Source organism: Sturnira hondurensis, unplaced genomic scaffold, assembly GCF_014824575.4.
Source record: "Sturnira hondurensis isolate 20B ecotype Veracruz unplaced genomic scaffold, ASM1482457v3 Scaffold0000167, whole genome shotgun sequence".
Classification (NCBI taxonomy): domain Eukaryota; kingdom Metazoa; phylum Chordata; class Mammalia; order Chiroptera; family Phyllostomidae; genus Sturnira; species Sturnira hondurensis.
In genome coordinates, this window is record NW_028072798.1 from 1,281,209 (window position 1) to 1,299,504 (window position 18,296).

The window sequence follows — 18,296 nt, forward strand, 5'->3', positions numbered from 1 at the left end:
TTCATTCAACAAGTATTTATTGGCCAGTTTCTTTATGCTAGGCACTGTTCTAGGCACTAGGAATAGACCCATGAACAAACTGGTAAGGGTTCTATTGTGAAGGTGACCTTTAAGTCAAGATTTGAAATGGGGAAAGGAAGGGTAGCAGGAGGATATCCCAGTGAAAAAAGCCTCAGGCTGAGGTCACAGCAGTGAAAAGGCCCTGAGGCAGGAGTGTGCCTGGAGTGTGTGCAGGCAGAGAGGCAGAATGACTGGAGTACAGTTGAAGTTGGAGATGAGTATGGGGAGGAGAGAAGGATTCAGAGAGATAGGGCCTCTACAAGCCATTGTTGGGACTCTTGCTTTCACTCCAAATGAGTAGGAGACCCAGTACTGACTTTTGAAGAGAGGAATGACTTGATCTGACTTTTTACTGTCCAAGTTTTCAAACCTTTACAATAATGAAATAGTATGATGACCCTTTATGTACTTATCATCTGGCTTTGACAATGATTATTTTATTTGTCAATATTTCCATGTTCACTTCCAAAGAATGAAGACTATTTTTTAAAGCACAACTACATTTTCATGATCATATTTTAAAAGGTAAGATTATTTATTTAATATAAGAACTTGAATTGATAGGTACTTTGAAGGTGGAGAGATGGATTTCCTTACAGTTGTGGTATATTGATAACATGTGAGGGAGGAGTCAAAGATTGGACGATAAGTAAAGTCCTTTTTGATATCATATATTTATTGGAAGAGTACTATATGCATCCTTCAAAATATGTTTTAAAGATTAACAAAATATGTTTTAAAGAATCTGGCTTCAAGATTTTTGTTTATTTTCATGAATATTATTCAGTGCCATCAATTCTTCAGTTAAATGAAATGTTATTTCTATTTTCAAGTGAGGCAAAGTGGCCCGGTTACTTTCATGTTAAGTAGCTTATTATAGAGTTACTTAGATAGTGGTTTAGAAAATTCTGGAAAACCGTGTTTCTTGAACAACTTATCCAAACTTGACATTTCTTTTCCTCTCTTATCTCTTCTTGTCTGTGGGAAATTTGGGCAGGCAATTGGACCCATGTCAGGACTAATGGACTAACCTCTCAAAGCCGTTTTATTGAGCTCGTTCCATATAACTCAACTGAATGGCATCCAATTTAAATACATTTGAAGGATGTATTGGCTGCCTCCAATACATTAGATGTGGCTGACAGGGATTCCCCAGTCTAACAGGGATGAAACTGGTGTAACCATTGACTGCAATGCAGTGTGAAGCGGGCGGGCACGAGAAGATGTGGTACGAGGTGTAGAAGTAGCAAAGCGGAGAAGCTGAATCCGAGTGCTGGTAGGATTTCTTTAGGCTCACAGGGGCCGGGCAAGGGCTCTGTTGGCAGGAAACAACTTTGAGCCAAGGCAGAAGGGCAGCAAAGGCATGGCAGATAATTGGCGGCTGGAGCACGAAGTGCCTGGAAGGTGGGTGAAGGCGCAGCAGGAGATGAGTTTGGAGAAGGTGGTTGAAGTAATCCAAAGAGTACTTTGCATGGCTACCCTAAGTCAAAGAGATAATAGTAGCATGTTGAAACTCCCACACTCCCTGCATGATGAAGACTTGCTGTGCCCATCAGGGGGTATCAAACACCCAGCCAGCAGTCTCCCCGTGAGATCCATTCAGTGTGCAGTTCTGTATGTTCCCCATGTGTTCCAAGTGGCACAATCTGCTTTGTCCTTTTGACACCATGGAGTGATCCACAGTGTCTTCTTAGAAGTAATCAAGCCTTTTTTCTTTGTTGCACCAGCAGCAAAAGAGTAGGTTGCTTTTGAGCTTGCTTCCTGTAGGGTGGATAAGAAAATAGGAGGAATCCTGAAGGTTTATTTTAACTTCCACATCCGAATGAGCCCTTAGTACTCACCTAGAAGTATTAACATTTCTGGTCATTGATTAAATTAAAAAAATTAGCCTCATCATGGATGAAGTCATTCTGTGCAAAAATTTTTTTAAATTTATCTGAATTGTCCCCTATTCCAGAATTGCTCACTCGATTTGGAACTCTGCCCAGCCACGCACCCTACCTGGGTGGTTCTACAGTACATGAGTTATACTTATGTTGCCTTTGAGATCTCAGCTGTTTTTCTTTTACTCCAGTTCCCACTTCCATCATTGTTGACAGAGTTCAGTGATCTAAGGAAATACTAAACACACAGACATACCCTTCCTCTTTTCTTTGTCTCTCCATTTCTCATCTTTCTTCCCTCTAGTGTTTTTTCCTTTCAGGTTTTCTTATGCCTCATATTAGAGAAGTGGTGTTTTTGTGGGAAAGTCATTTTAGCAAGTAGAAGCCTTATGGTCACTGCTGATTCCTTCCTCGGATGGAGTGGGTCCTTGTCACCTCTAATCAGTTCTGGGAGGGAGTGCTGAGCCGACTTAAATGCAATAGAGTAAATACCACCTCTTCCCAATTCATCTTTTGTGCATTTTATTACTTTTGGGAAACAATTTTTTAAAAAACAAGCTGTGCACTCAAGAGACCCATTGATGAAATTGTAGCTGGCAACAGATGCTATTGTTGGTGGAAAGGATGGGACAAGATCATGGTCACACATTCACAGAGCTGGAAAAGAATTTAGAAGATGTAGTTGAGACATCATTTTACAGAGAAGAAACTGAGACCCAGTGTTCTGGTGACTCACTCAATCCATGCAGCTCTTATTGGTAGCTCTTTGTCTAGAACCCAGGAGTTTGGACTCGGTCTAGAGCTTTCTCAGCACTGTACCCTGCCTCCCTTATTTTATCTGGAAGCTCATTACCTTTTCAGTAGTGTGATCACTAATGACATACAGGTTCCCAAACACTTTTTGTAAGTAAAAATTTCCATTTGCAAATCTGGATGTGTCTGTGTGCAGTATTTACGGTGTCCTTATCTCTTGGATAGGATCATAAATCAGATGATTCATGGATCACACTTAACAGCAGACCAGAGGCGGGTGTTGGAGCAGGGTTGGTTTGGGGATTTGAAGTTCAGCTTGTAGTGCTTTTTCCCTAAGGTTCAAGTCTTCCTCCTTGAGCTGTTTCCCTAGGGCAGAGGCCACCCTTCTCTCTGTTATGTTGCCCCCCGCCCCCAACCTCTCCTCCTCTTTTTCCTCCTTTTGTAAATCTTTTACCCTAAAATGTTCACTCCCGGGCTGGTAGAAAGTAGATGCTTATGCAGTGCTCTTGACTGAATGAATGTATTTCTTAACATTTCTGCATGAGTCAATTATTACTCTCCTAAAACAGTGTTACATTTTCTGTGGAAATGAGGCTTAGAAATCAGACTTGTTCTATGAGGGTGTCAAAACACAGCTGCCTCTTGACCAACCTCTTCCATGTCCTCCATAGGCCTTGTTTCTTGCACATCACTTTGGGCTTCTTGTCCTCACCATCCATTAGCACTTGGAACAGATTGGTTTGTAGAGAAAGGAGAGGTGATGAAACTCAAATCGGGTCATCTGGTTACACATTAGTAACTGAGAAAAAGAGAAAAGATGTTGACTCAATGGTGTTTTTAGGGAACTTTATGCCAGGCTAGTCTTGTGTCCTGTTAGTGCAGAGAATCAATACTCGCTTGTATTTTGGGGAGAAGATAGTTTTCTTAAGTGAGTGGGAAAACCTCTTGACATTTTTACAAAGAACCTTATGTTTTGAATCGTGAATAATCATGTTCTTTGTGCATAAAGAATTTCAGATCTCTTGTATATGAACACTAATGACACATCATTTTCTATTTGTTTGTGAGTTAAAATAGATATTTTCTGTAATCATATTTTAGGGAAATATTCAAACTTTTATCACGCCATTCTCCTATATCACTGTCAGCTTCATTAAGTCCATTTTCCTGGAACTAAACAGCATTCTCAACCTTTGCACTAGAAATTGAATTACAATTTTCCCCTCAGAAAAGTATTATTGGCCTTGTAATAAGTAATTGTAGGCAATTTCTGATGGAATTACTGTTTATGAGTTTAGGGATGAAGTCTCAGGTAATGACTTTTTTCCCAGGTGTGACATATTCTGCCCTTGGTTTGTGGTGCTTTTGGGTGGAGTTTCCAAGGATTTCATTTTCTGATAAGAGTCAGGGACTCTGGGGTCCAGATTGCCCAAAGTCCTTGACTCCACCAACTGCCCAATTGTGTGACTTTGGTGAGTTACTAAATCTTTCTCTACCTTGGTTACCGTGTTTCTCGAACAACTGCAGTAATAATAGTACTGCTTAGAGTCATCTTGAGGGTTAAATGAGTTAATTACTTATAAAGCCCTTAAAATAGTGCCTGCCACAACCATCAATTTAGCATGAAAGTTTGCTTGCCTACTCCCCCAGCTCCTTTTATGTTGTTAGACCAAGGCTCCTGCTAGGTTTTCTAGAAGTCCATGGTTGTGGTCTGAATTTCAGCAGAAGCTGAAATAGCAGCTATAACTCTCTCCCTAAATAATTTTGTGGTGCTGTATTGAACTGCATATATCATTGTTTTTTTTTGGAAGAAGTTTTCTTTTGCACCTCTTAGGGAAGAACATTGTCAGCCTCTGTTTATTAAGCAGAAGATAATAAATACAAATAAAAATTATAACCATTGAGCTCCAGCTGGCTGCTTAGTTGGTTGGAGTGTCATCCTGTACACCAAAGTGTTGTGGGTTTGATTCCAGGTCAGGGCACATACTTAGTTGTGGGTTCCATCCCTGGTCAGGGCACATATGGGAGGTAACCAATGGATGTTTCTCTCTTACTTGGATGTTTCTCTCCCCCTCTCTTTCCCTTCCCCTATCTCTAACACCAATAAACATATCTTTGGTGAGAATTTAAAAAGTATACTCACTGAGTAGATAGTATGAAGCAAGAGATAGATGAAGTTTTCAGATAAGCCCTGGAAAGGAGGTAGAGTCTTTAAATTCCAAAAGAGCTGAAACAATTACTTTTGTCATCCAGAAAATAATTTTTAATTTGTCCGAGAGTTTACCTATCACATGGTTTACAGGGTTACTTCAAACTGACTCAGGAATAATTTAACTTGAACTATTCTAAGAATGAGATTCAGGATTTTTCCTTCCTAGACACTACCATTTTAGGTCAACTTGTCCACTCTTTTTAGAAATGTCTATTTACTGCCATGGAAAATAAATAGAGATTATATTAAAATAAAAATACAAAATTGCATGAAGAATAGAACTACCCACAAGTAAATTCTGCTCATAACCATGAACCAACTGGACCTTCATGCTCATTTGCACATTGATATTTGAAGCAGAGAGAGGTACACAAGAAAATACATTCACATTGGTGGGTACATTCACACCTACAATCATCAGTTGACTTCTCATCTTGATACAATTCTTTTATTGCTATAGATTCAGCTATGCCTCTTGGATAATTATTCTTAATTTATTATTAATTTATCTAGTAAGTATTTATTGGACATATTCTCTGTGCAAAGTACCATTCCAGGTGCTTTGGAGGTGATAAAAAATACTTAGAGCATAGCTTCCATACTCTTGAAAAGTGTACATTCTAGTTGGGAAAGCAAGACATACAATACAGAACATACAATTTTACTCACTTAACAATTGGCTATTGAAGACATACTATTTGTCAGTACTATGCTAGGAACTGGGAAGCAAAGGTGATTATAATAGGATCTCTTTTATGGAGACTCAGTGAACATATATGATGATGATGAGGATTCCAGAGTAGTTGTGTATTTGATGTGCTAGGACATCAAATGTTCTAGAAAAACATGTTCACATTTAAAATTTTTTAAAATATATATTTGATTATGCTATTACAGTTGTCCCATTTCCCTCCCTTCATTCCCCTCCACCCTGCATACCCTCTCCCACCCACATCTCCCCCTGTTTAGTTCATGTCCATGTGTCATTAGTTCTTTAGCTTCTACATTTCCCATACTATTTTTGCCCTCCCCCTGTCTATTTTCTACCTACCATCTATGCTACTTATTCTCTGTACCTTTTCCTCTTCTCTCCTCCTCTCATTCTCCTGTTGCTAACCCTCCATATGATCTCCATTTCTGTGGTTGTGTTCCTGTTCTAGGTGTTTGATTAATTTGTTTTTCTTTTTGTTTAAGGTGTGGTTGTTAATAATTGTGAATTTGCTGCCATTTTACTATACATGTTTTTTATCTTCTTTTTCTTAGATAAGTCCCTTTAACATTTCATATAATAAGGGCTTGGTGATGATGAACTCCTTTAATGTGACCTTATCTGGGAAGTACTTTATCTGCCCTTCCATTCTAAATGATAGCTTTGCTGGATAGAGCAATCTTGGATGTAGGTCCTTGCATTTCATGACTTGGAATACTTTTTTCCAGCCCCTCCTGCCTGTAAGGCCTCTTTTGAGAAATCCACTGACAGTCTGATGGGAACTCCTTTGTCGGTGACTGTCCCCTCATCTCTTGCTGCTTTTAGGATTCTCTTCTTCATTTTAATCTTGACTAATGTAATTATGAGGTGCCTGGGTGTGTTCCTCCTTGGGTCCAACTTCTTTGGGACTCTCTGAGCTTCCTGGACTTCCTGGAAGTCTATTTCCTTTGCTAGATTAGGGAAGTTCTCCTTTATTATTTGTTCAAATGACTTTTGCACTTGTTTCTCTTCCTGTTCCCCTTCTGGTACATATAATTTGAATGTTGGAATGTTTAAAAATGTCCTGGAGGTTCTTAAGCCTATCCTCATTTTTTAAAATTCTTATTTCATCATTCTTTTCTGTTTGGTTGTTTCTTTCTTCCTTCTGGTCCACTCCATTGATTTGAATCCCAGTTTCCTTCCCATCACTACTGATTCCCTCTGCATTTTGCTTCATTTCACTTAGCATAGCCTTCATTTTTTCATCTAATTTGAGACCAAATTCAACCGATTCTGTGAGCATCCTGATCACCAGTGTTTTGAACTGTGCATCTGATAGGCTGGCTATCTTTTGGTCGCTTAGTTATATTAGCTCTGGAGCTTTGATCTGTTCTTCCCTTTGGGCCATTTTTTGGGGGGTCTGGTTGCACCCATTACGTATGAGGGGCAGAGCCTTAGGTGTTCACCAGGGCGAGGCAACCCATTTGCTTGGTTGTGACGCTGTATGTGGGGGTGGGGTCTGAGAGGAAACAATGGTGCTTGCTTTGCTCTCTGTTGGATCTCAGTCCCCTCCGCTACTTCCTCCAAGCAAACTGGCCCCTTCTGGTGCTGGTTCCTGGGTGGGTGGGCTTGTGTGCATTCTAGGACCCTGTGGGTCTCTCTAATGAACTCTCCTGTGAGTCTGAGAGTCTGTTCCAGCACCTCAACCCCCACAGGTGTTTTCAATTGGTGTTTTGAGGCCTTATTTCCTGGCTCTGAGACCCTGGGTTGTGTGGTCTGTCTCGCTTCCCAGTTTTGCCTGGTTTATCTGTGCGTGAATGTGGGACCACTGGGTCAGCCGCCTTGCATGCAGCGCCTCGCTTCACAATAGCCACTTTGCTGGGTCTGTTCATTGCCCGCCCCCCCATGCCCAGGGTCTGCCAGCCACCACCTGTGTGCCCAGGATCTTCCCACTGTTGTCTTGTGTGTCTGAGGTGCTTTTTGCAGCACCCAGTGCTACTGCTTTTTGTGATGTGACCCGTCTTCACTCAGCAGCCTGACTTTGCCCTGCTTACCAGTCTAGGTGAATTTCTCTATTTTATCTCCTTGGCTGTCTGATTTTCATACAGTTCAATTTTCTGTCAATTCTGGTTGTTATTTTATTTCTAAATTGTTGTTGTTATCTTGGTTGTGTGAGGAGGTGCAGTGTGTCTACCTATGCCTCCATCTTGGCCAGAAATCCTTCACATTTGTTGATTCCGTTTTCAAAGTCAGTGGCTGCTGCCTTGGAAGGGGGCATTGCCATTCAGGAGATTTTTGGGGGGCCATGGTAGAAAACAGTGTGGACAAAGGCCCAAGGATGTACCAGCTTGGCCAGAAAAGGCTGACACATAAAATTAAGCATCACAGGGAGGGTTAGGGATGGAGAAGGGACAGAGACCAGGTTCCAGCGGCTGATGCAAAGGAGTCTGCATTTTTCCCCTAAGCTGGGGTGGTCTTAGTCTCACGTCTTTTGGAGAGACCATTCATGGACTTGAGGAGGTCTAAGAATACCTTAGCATTTTAAGCAAAATCTGCATGCCTATAACTATGGTATTTTCTTGAGGTCTACCATCCGAAGAAGATTAAGAAGCTTTCTCATAGATGTTGAGGAGACCTGGAGGATTGCCAATAGAGGTCCGTTTTGCTCTTTCTGTAGAGTGGAGGACAGGTTTGCGATGTGAGCAGGCTTGGAGTTGGGAGACTTCTGAGAAGACTCCCCTTATTTGTGTAGTCATTCAGATGGTAAATAGTTATTAACACTTTAACTGTGTGTCTGGCCATGCTAACCAGGAGCTAGGAGACTGTAGTGCCTGCCCTGGTGGAAGTTCTGGTATGTGGGTTAAGATAAATACTTCAAAATAGCACAGCAAAATGTTAGTCCACTGCATCATGTGTTTATTTATGCACTTGTTTATTCAACCATTACTTCTATGCCAGGCTTTCTTTAGGGTGCGGGGGAATGTAGCTTACATTTCAGGGGAGAAGATGTCCAATGAAATAAATAATTAAAACGTGGTTCCATGTCAGGTAGCAGTAAGTGCTATAAAAAAATAACAACAAATGAACAAACAAACGAACAAATCTAACAAGTACACAAGGGTGGAAAATGAGAGGGAGACTGCTTTACGCAGGTCTGGAAAGGCTCTTGGGAAAGTGAGAAACCTGCATGGAGTGGGGAAGTTGGTCAGGGAGAAGGTCGATGAGAGGCGGTGGTACTTGGCGTTTATGGAGCAGCAGCTCCATATGTCAGGAGAGTAGGAAGTTCAGGTCGAAGTGAGAGGCAGGTGTGGGGTCGAAATGGGCCTCTGATTTTGATTCTGGATGTGGTGGGAAGCTGCCATAGGTTTTGAATTGGGAGTGTGACTCTGACCCTGTGTGTAGCACACTGCCAAGCAATGAACTCAATTTGGATATGACCTGGACAGAACATCCAGTTTCACAGATTAAGTGCTCAGTCCCGCAACACTTCCGTCCACATCAGATGCCAATCACAAGCCCAGGTGATGGGCTGTGTTTCTGAATGACTAGCTGTAAATCAAAGGTTGCCATGAGCTCATCCTTGGATTTGATTAATTTGTTAGAGTGACTCACAGGACTCAGAAAACCATTTACTTACTACATCATCATTTTATTATGAAAGGATATAACTCAGGAGCAGCCAGGTGGAAGAGACGCATAGGGAAAAGTATGTTTTGGTGGTACAGAGCTTCTGTCCCCTGGCAGGTATCCCATTCTCCACGTGTCTGTCCTCCTGTAAGCTCTCCAAAACCCCTTCTTTTTTATTTCAATGGAGACTTTATTTAGGTAGGATGGTTGATTAAATCATTGGCCACTGGTGATTAATTCAACCTCTGGTCCTTTTTCCTCCCTAGAAATAAGGGTGTGGGAAGGAAAGTTTCAACCTCCTATTCTTGGTTGGTTCCCCTGGCAACCAGACCTCATCCTTAATTGTGATGTAAAAGTCCTCTCACTAACATAAAAAGGAGACACTTTTGTTTCTCATAACTTAGGAAACTTAGGGTCCAAGGAGCTCCGTGTAAGAAACAGAGATAAAGGCCGTGTAGATATTTCTTATGATAAATCACAAACCCTGGGGGAGTGAAAAAGCCTCTACTGCCATAGGGAGAGTTCAGGGTGGAGTTAACCTAGCTCAGGGAGGTCAGCAAAGCTCCCTGGAGGAAACTAGGTTTAAGCTGAAAACTGGAGGATAAATAGAAGTTATCCAGGGGCAAAGAAGTTATCCCAGGTAGAGGGAATAGCATGCTTGCATGCCTCCAGTGGATCAAAGTGGGTATGCAGGAGCAGAAGCAGGTTTTGGGGGCAAAGACTGGATTTAGTCTGGCATACATTAAGTCTGCAGGTTTTGGAAGGCATTATTCTAGAGGCGCTACAGAGTGAGTAATTATCATCTAGGTCTGAAGTCCAGGGGAGAGGGGAGTAGAATGGCAGTTGGGTGTGGCCACACACAGGGCTGGGCTTCTCACCAAGAGAAGCCGTCAGCTAAGGATGGCAGAGGGCCGAGGGCAGAACCCTGGGGAACACTTCTATTTAGGAATCTGGTGGAGGCAGAAAACACTACAAAGGAAATTGGGGTGAGTTGTTGCCAGAGAAATAAAAACCAGTGTGTAACTAAGTGTCAGGAGGAGTGGTGAAGACTTTAAGTGCTGAGAGACTTCAAAGTTGAACCAGTATGAGTTGATATATTTAAAATAAATATATGGATTATGGGAAACTGAAGCTTAATGATATGTGATAGAAGAGATGTATACAGATAATGGGAGTAAGTGATTTTGTGGGGAGCACAGTGTGAGCAATTCTCAGGGGTGAATTTGTTAAAATTTTGCTCATGGAGCTACAAAGCAACTAGTACTGGCTGGAGCAAGGAATTCAAGAATTTAGGCTTAATTCTCTCTATACTGATGATTTAAAAAAAAAAACTTGAGTTCTCCAGGTTTAGAACTCTCCTAAAATTGTAGGCGGAAGTTTGAGAGTGCATTTTATGTATGTTTTCTAAGAAAGATAGTTTCAGAGTTTTCACTGTATTTTCAAACAAGTCCATGATTCCTCTCCTCTCCTTCCCCTGAAAGGTAAAAATCCACAGATAAAGGCACTGAGAAGTTATTGAAAGACCAATATTGTATTTTATGACAATTCTTTTGGCAGTGGCAGGTAAGAAGAGTTTGAGGAATGACAGGAGGCAGGAGGCTAATTCTAGTAATTAAGATGTGGAGTACTGATCATTCAGGCAAGAATAATGAAATCAAGGCATGCAAAGAAAGATAGGCATAGTGGTTTTTTAAATTGAATTTATTGGGGTGACATTGGTTTACAAAATTACACAGGTTTCAAGTGCACAACTCAACAAAACATCAACTATACACTGCATTGTACACCCATCACCCAAAACAAAGTCTCTTCTCATTTATTCCCCCTTTGCCCTTCCCCTCCCCCTTGACTAAAATTTATGATGGATCAGATATGGGAAATACATTTAGCAAATATTTGTTGAGGACCTACTGTGTGTCAGTTAAAATTGGAAGCAAATGAGACATGGTCCCTGCCTTCATGGAATTAATGTTTGTTAGGGGGAACATGTATTTGTCAATAATCACTCAAACATAGAACTGGAAATTGTGGTAAGTGTCATGAAGAGAAGGTATAGGGAACTCTGAGTGCACATAACTTTGAGGACTGGGTTTGGTGAGGGAGCATCATAAAATTTTATCTACTAGCTAGTAATTACGACATATTTCTAGGGACTGGACATCTGTTGGTTCCTTGAATCTGGCTTTGCAAAAAATATTTTCTCTAGAAACCAAGGCTCTTAAAATTAAAAAAATTCTTGGCTAATCAGAGGAATATGCTTTTGGATGGCTGGCATTATGATTTGTAGTTGGAAAAACAACAGTATTTGATTATGTGGAGCTTCAGACTTTCCCTTTGATTAATGAAAATCTTTCTGGAAAAGATTATAAAAAATTTACCATAATTTTTATTATGATCTGCTTTTACTTGGTGCAAGAGACTTCCTTCTCTGGACTCAATTTCAATGCCTTCAGACATCTTTCTTAATCATATTTAGTATGTGATATCAGAAGGTCATCCACTTGGAAGCGTTTAATAGTCAGTTGATGTAATGAAGGACTAAGTTGAGTCGGTTGAGTTTCCAGTTTCCATAGGGGCGGTGCTATTGTGTTTTGTTGTCTGATCATTCATGCTCTGTCATGTTTTTTTTGCCATTACACCATTCCTTAGCCACTTTTGTGCCTCAAAGTGACAATGTGTTGTCACTGATGCAAAGCATCTCTCTGTCTTTCTTAAGTTTATGCTCTAGCTCTTTTTAAAAAGAATCCTTAAAGGTATCTGTAAGGCTAAAGAACAGCTAATCTCTTAATACATAGCTTGGTATACTAGTTAACTTCTTACATGAGTCTTACAAGAAAGTGCCCAGGATGAAAAACTATAAAGTTAGGTGGCAATTCAATGAGAAAAACGATAAGAATTTTGCAAAGTCGGAGATGTTATAGCAATATGACTGGAGAATGAATTAAATCTTCACTTAGAATAAAGTGGTAATGATGTGGTTAGGGTTTCTGAAGCTGTTTATTAGAAAGGCAGGACCTGAAGACCTTTAGAACATGTAAATAAAAGTAGTTAATTTGGCCCTATAGAAATTAGGAGAAACCAAAGGGCCTCTGAGGCTGGGTGAGAGAAAGAAAGATTGCTCTAATAGGATGTAAGTACTTTCTACCAAAAAGATGTGAAACAGAAAATGCCAGGTCAATGATAGGTGCACTCAGGCAAGGCCAGGTAGGGGGCAGCAGGAAGAGGTGAGTCCAGGACCCCTGAAGGCTTATCTCTGGTGACTGATTGAACCACAGTTTGGTGCCTGACCTACCCTTATGGTTTGATCTGAATCCAAACACGGACACATCCCACTCTGTTCCTTTCGATTACAGATTACTAGGCCAGGTTAGTCTGCACTTTGAGGACACAGTTCTCTAGCTGGGGGAAGCTGTGCCCAATTGGCTTGGCCTAATGGATACTCTAGACAAGCTGAACAGATCTCAAGATGCCATAGGGCTTTGCAATCAATGAGAATATCTTACCTGCCTTTTAGCTTGATCTGGATGAGATTCATCTTCATGACGTTCCACGTTGATAGTCTTCCTGGAGAAGGGCAGGACTAAGGTGATAACTCTGTTAGATACTCGAATTTCCAAGTTGGGTAAACAAATGGCTCCATGGAAAGGAATTATGGCCTGTGGTAACTCCTCCCATTTCCTTTTGGATGCCTTCTGGGTTTGTGCCCTATGTCTGCAGTGGGGCTTTAGTCTTTCCAGGGTCATCTCCAAGAGAAAATGTAGATGAAAGGCATTTTGCTGACAGCGAACATCTCTGTTAGATCCAGGGAAATGGACTTTTCTATTACATCTTTCACCAATACTTTAAAAAATAGTATTCCCTTATTCCATTTATATTGTGCAATTATCACTTATTGGTTCATTTGTTGATTAATTTATTTGATATCAACATTTACTGAGACTCTATTGTGGATGAAGCACTATGCTACAAACCCTGGGAGTTCCAAAGATAAATAATGCGCGAGGAACTTGGCAGGCAGCAACCCAGAGTCCATAATTAAAGGAGGAGGGTGGTAAGTTGCAGAAAGTGAAGAAAACCTGCTATTGAGCTCAGAACAAGGATAAATTATTTCGAATGGGAGACACTTCTCTAAGGAGGACACACAGAGAATCCAAAGACACATGAAAAGATACTCAATATTGCTAACTATCAGACAGATGCAAATTAAAACCACAGTGAGATACCACTTTACACTGGTCAAAATGGCCATCATAAACCAAGCAACAAACAACAAGTGTTGGAAAGGTTGTGGAGAAAAGAGGACCCTAGTTCACTGTGGGTGGGATTGACAACCACTATGGATAATAGTGTGAAATTTTCTAAGAAAAGTAAAAATGGATCTGCCTTTTGACCCAGCAATTGCACTGCTAGGATTATATCCTAAGAACCCTAAACACCAATCCAAAAGAACCTATGCACCCCAGTGCTCATAGTGGCACAATTTACAATAGCCAAGAGTTGGAAGCAACCTAGGTGCCCATCAGTAAATGAATGGATCCAAAAACTATGGTACATTTACACAATGGAATTCTATGCAGCAAAAAGAAAGAAGGAGCTCCTACCCTTGGCAACAGCATGGATGGAAATGGAAAACATTATGCTGAGTGAAATAAGCCAGGTGGTGGAAGACAAATAGCACATGATCTCACCTTTAATAGGAACCCAAACAACAAAACAAACAAGCAAGCAAAATATAACCAAAGACATGGAAATAGAGAACAGGCTGACAGTGACCAGAGGGGAGAAGGGAAGGAATTTCAGGGGAAAAAGGGAAGGATTCACAGGAACAAGTATAGAGAACACATGGACAAAAACTAAGGGGGGTAGAAATGGGAGGGAGGTGGGGAGCACTGGGGGGTGGTCTGGGATGGGAGTAAAAGACAGAAAACTGTACTTGAACAACAATTAAAATAAATTAAAATTTATTTTGAGTGTGTGGGGATTAGGACTGGCTGGTACAAAAGGAACTTGTGCAAAAGGTCACCTTAAGTTGCAGTGATCACTTCACATCCATTAGGATGGCTACTATTGAAAAATAGAAACAGAAAATAAAGGATGCAGAGAAACTGGAGTTTTTGGAAATGGGGAAGTAAGATAGTGTAGCCATTATGGAAAACAACATGGCACTTTCTCACAAAATTAAAAGTAGAATTTATCTTCTAATCTAGCAATTCCACTTTGGGGTATATACCAAAGAATTGAAAGCTGGGTCTCACATCTTTAATTCACTTTATCTCATTCTAGTTTTTTTTAATTGCAAAAGAATCTTTACTCCATCTATCCTTCCAACATTTTTCTATTTCTCTCCCTCTCTTTTTTTCCTCCCTGAATACTTTATTCACTCATAGTGTTAATCACAATAGCTAAAGATGGAGGCAACCCAAGTCTATAGCAGAATAAGTGGACAAACAAAATGTGGTATCTGCATATGTTGGACTAATATTCTGCCTCAAAATGAAAGGAAATTCTGACACATTGTACAACATGGGTGAACCCTGAGGACATTATGCTAAGTGAAATAAGCCAGTCACAAGAAGACAGATACTATGCGATTCCACTTACATGAGTATCTATCTAGAGTAGTCAAATGCGTAGGGACAGAAAGTACAATGGTGATTGCTACAGGCCTTGGGGAGAGGAAATGAGGAAATAGGTATAGAATTTGTTTGTTTAAGGGGTATAGAATTTCAGTTTTGTGAGATGGAAAAGTTCTGGAGATTGGTTGTGCTCCAATGTGAATATACTTAATATTGTTGAACTAGACACTTGGAAAGGGGAAAATGATAAATTTTATGTTACAGTTATCTTAACCACAATTTTAGAAAATTTGTATTTTATCAGGTGGGAGTGAGTGGGGGATACCTGACATTTTGGAAATTTTTTATTCAACAATCATGTATTGAATGCATGCTATGTGCTGGGCACTGAGCTGTATGCTGGGGCTACAGTATTTAATAAGATTTATAAAACACTGAATCTGTGAATGTCATGCTTGCTAACCATGCTCTCTCCCTCCAAGGCACCAGGCTTCCCTAGTTAAATATTCAGAGCTGCTTCTTACTGACTTGGATTATGTGTACAAATTAGTAAACAGACTGAAGAGGTTTGATGATATGGGAGTAGGGAGGAGGTGGACAGCGTGATGCTGAAATGGAAAGGTATGGGTAACAGATTATGAACTGAACTTGAAGAAGGCGAGTCAAGGCTCTCTGCAGATATCAAAAAATAAAGGACTCCTCTTTGAGGCTGCCGACATAAAAGCTAAGCAATTTAGAATGGAAAAAAAATGACAAAGTCAGACACTCTCAACCCAAGAAGCTGGTATTTTGTGAATTTTATGGCAAGTGTGGTTTGAGAACCATGGACACGAAATTGTGGACAATATTAATGAGTGAGAAGGGTAGGGAAGGGTTATAAAATTTGAGCCTAAAAGGGAAGACAGGGCCTGTGAAGGGTAGGGACAGTGTAAGTCAGGGCGGTATGCTTATCTGGGTGGGGGCTGGAAGCAGGAAGAATGAGCTTCCTTCTCCAAGAGACCCTGGAAGCTCTAACTTCAATCCATTGGATCTCGTCCTAGGCTTTCCTTTTTTAGTTTTATAGAAACCTTTACTCCATCTATCCTTCAATTCTTTCTACTTCTCTCGCTCTCTTTTCACCCCCCCATATACCCTGAACACTCTATTCATTCCTTAAAGTATCTGCTGAGTGCCAACTACATACCAGGCACTGTGCTGGGCTCTGGATAGACACCCTCAATTCTCTGTGCCATCATTATTTGGTTGCACATAGTAAATCTTGTATTGATATAATTCTGCTCCTATATTGGTTAGATGAGGGATGAACTTAGTCTCATTTACTACTTTTCTTAACTTTTTCCTCCCAGTTTTCCAGGTGTCTTTATCAAGGCTGTTCCTTTTACTTGTGTTTTTAATGCCAAATTTCCTGCTTTTTCCCTCTGTGTACCTTCAACCAACTCCTCTGTACCGCCCCCTCCCTTCAGGCCACATGAGACTTTCTCAGGCCTCTGCCATCGTAAAATTCCTTATTTCTCTTTATATTGTTTAGTGATCACACCCTCTTTCTCTTCCCATTCTTATCAAAGTTCTCAATGCCATGGCCTTTACTCATATTTATTTTCTTACATCCCATCCACTTTCCCAGTCACTGGATTTTCGCCTGTGCCCACACTGTTGAAACTCATTGGTTTGTCAAATCTAACCTCACATTATCAGTCCTCGTTCTGTTGGAGTTTTCTGTCCCATTTGGCACTACTGATCACTCTCTCCTTAAGTTTTCTACTTCCACAAATACTTTTTAATTCTCAACTTCCTCTGTCCCCTCAGAACTTCCTGGCTGCTGATTTTCACTTTTCTTTCTGGGACATGCTTCCCTCACGAAACTTAAATGCTGATGTAGTCACCTGTGTTCTGCTCTTTCCATTCTGCATGTTCTTACAGGGGAGTATTGAACATTCACTACTATCCTTAATAATAGTCAAGTTATAAAAACTGATGTCTGGGGTTACTTGGGAACAATGACATAAAAGCCTGATCTGTCTTTCTGTGTATGTTCTATGTTTTTCACCAGTTCATTGGTGTTGCAAATGACCTTGCTGGTCAATGCTTTGTCTCCATTTTGTGAAGACCGTTCATGTGGCCCAGAATTGAAAAGAACATTGATCTCTAATGGTGCTGAGTTCATTGTGAATCCCTGAAAAAGAATGCATAAGTCTAGTGGAAATCAGCTAATTTCATTTTGTCATTTTCTAGATAATATATTCTGGTGTAGACAGTCCATTTTTTAAAACAAGTTTGCCATAGACAATTTCCCCTCAAGGTTAATATAATAGGCAAACACCTTTTGCTGCGGCAGACGGCAATAGGTAATGAAAGATTAGCTTGCATTATGATTCATTATTTCAAAATGTCAGAATAAAGTGGGTCCGCTACATCACCTCAGCCTCTTTTACCTTAGAGGAGAGAGTACATGTTTTGCTTTTCTAATGTTAATGTATTCACTGCTTTTTTGCCTCATTTTTTTTTTACAGGCCAAATTCAGATCATCGGCGTCAGGGTGGCAGAGAAAGATTGGTCAGCTCCAGTGACAAGGGCAGCCTGGCTATGGAGTCTGCCAAGGAGACACGCTACTGTGCAGTGTGCAATGACTATGCCTCTGGCTACCATTATGGAGTCTGGTCTTGTGAGGGCTGTAAGGCCTTCTTCAAGAGAAGTATTCAAGGTAACAGTGTGTTGAAATGACATATTGCATTTTTAATTCTCAGATGGGAAGCAATGGAGGAAGGGAGGCATATGATCAGCCACTTGTACAGAACCTTAAAGCCTCATAGGTCCCTTAGTATCTTTGGTAGAAACATAGAGAAGAGACAGGAGCTCAGGGCAGTTGTGGCAGAGTTCTGATGCTTTGTCCATTTGGCAAGATCCAGACAGTCTTGCCCAGTTCTACAGGCAGAGGATTTCAACAACTAGATCTCAGAGATGTTGTCTGTGCCCTGACTGGGGGATGGCAGGTGAATATTTATGTGTTGCTGGGAACTAGACTTACATGATATACCAGTAGTGTAATATTAATTGGCTATACATAATTGTGGCTCCACCTTGGCTTTGTCCAGATGAGTAGTCTGTTTCGATCTTTGCTCTAGACCAGTTCTAATTGAACTTGCTCTTCTCTGGCTCTGCTTCCATCTTTGTTGTTTGAATGGATGACTTCACCTGTTGCTAAAATGAGAAGACCCAGTAACTGGTGACTTGTCATAAGGTCAAGTACCTATCTGTACTGTACCACATAGTTAAGTATCTACCTGTAACATTTCATTGGGCTATCTGCCTTGATCCTTCTCTTGTGTATATTTTACCAAATATAGCTTCTCTAATATAATGCCAGCTGCATTTTTCTACTCCAGGAGTGTTTTTATATTGTTGCAGTTAGAGGATACACTGGAGGAATGAGCAATCACTTTTATTTCAAAAAATTATCTGTACTAAAGATCCTTTGTTGACAGGAATGGGGGTCTGAC

General features: G+C 40.6%; 1 protein-coding gene across 4 annotated transcripts in view; it reads left to right on the forward strand.

Moving 5' to 3' along the window:
- ESR1 (estrogen receptor 1) overlaps positions 1-18,296 on the forward strand; it is a 371,393-nt gene that overhangs the window by 141,223 nt on the left and 211,874 nt on the right. For all 4 annotated transcript variants that reach the window (XM_037050835.1, XM_037050982.1, XM_037051062.1 and 1 more), the window contains exon 3: positions 17,310-17,500. In XM_037050835.1, coding sequence (XP_036906730.1) covers positions 17,310-17,500 — 191 coding nt within the window. The remainder of the gene's footprint in view (positions 1-17,309; positions 17,501-18,296) is intronic.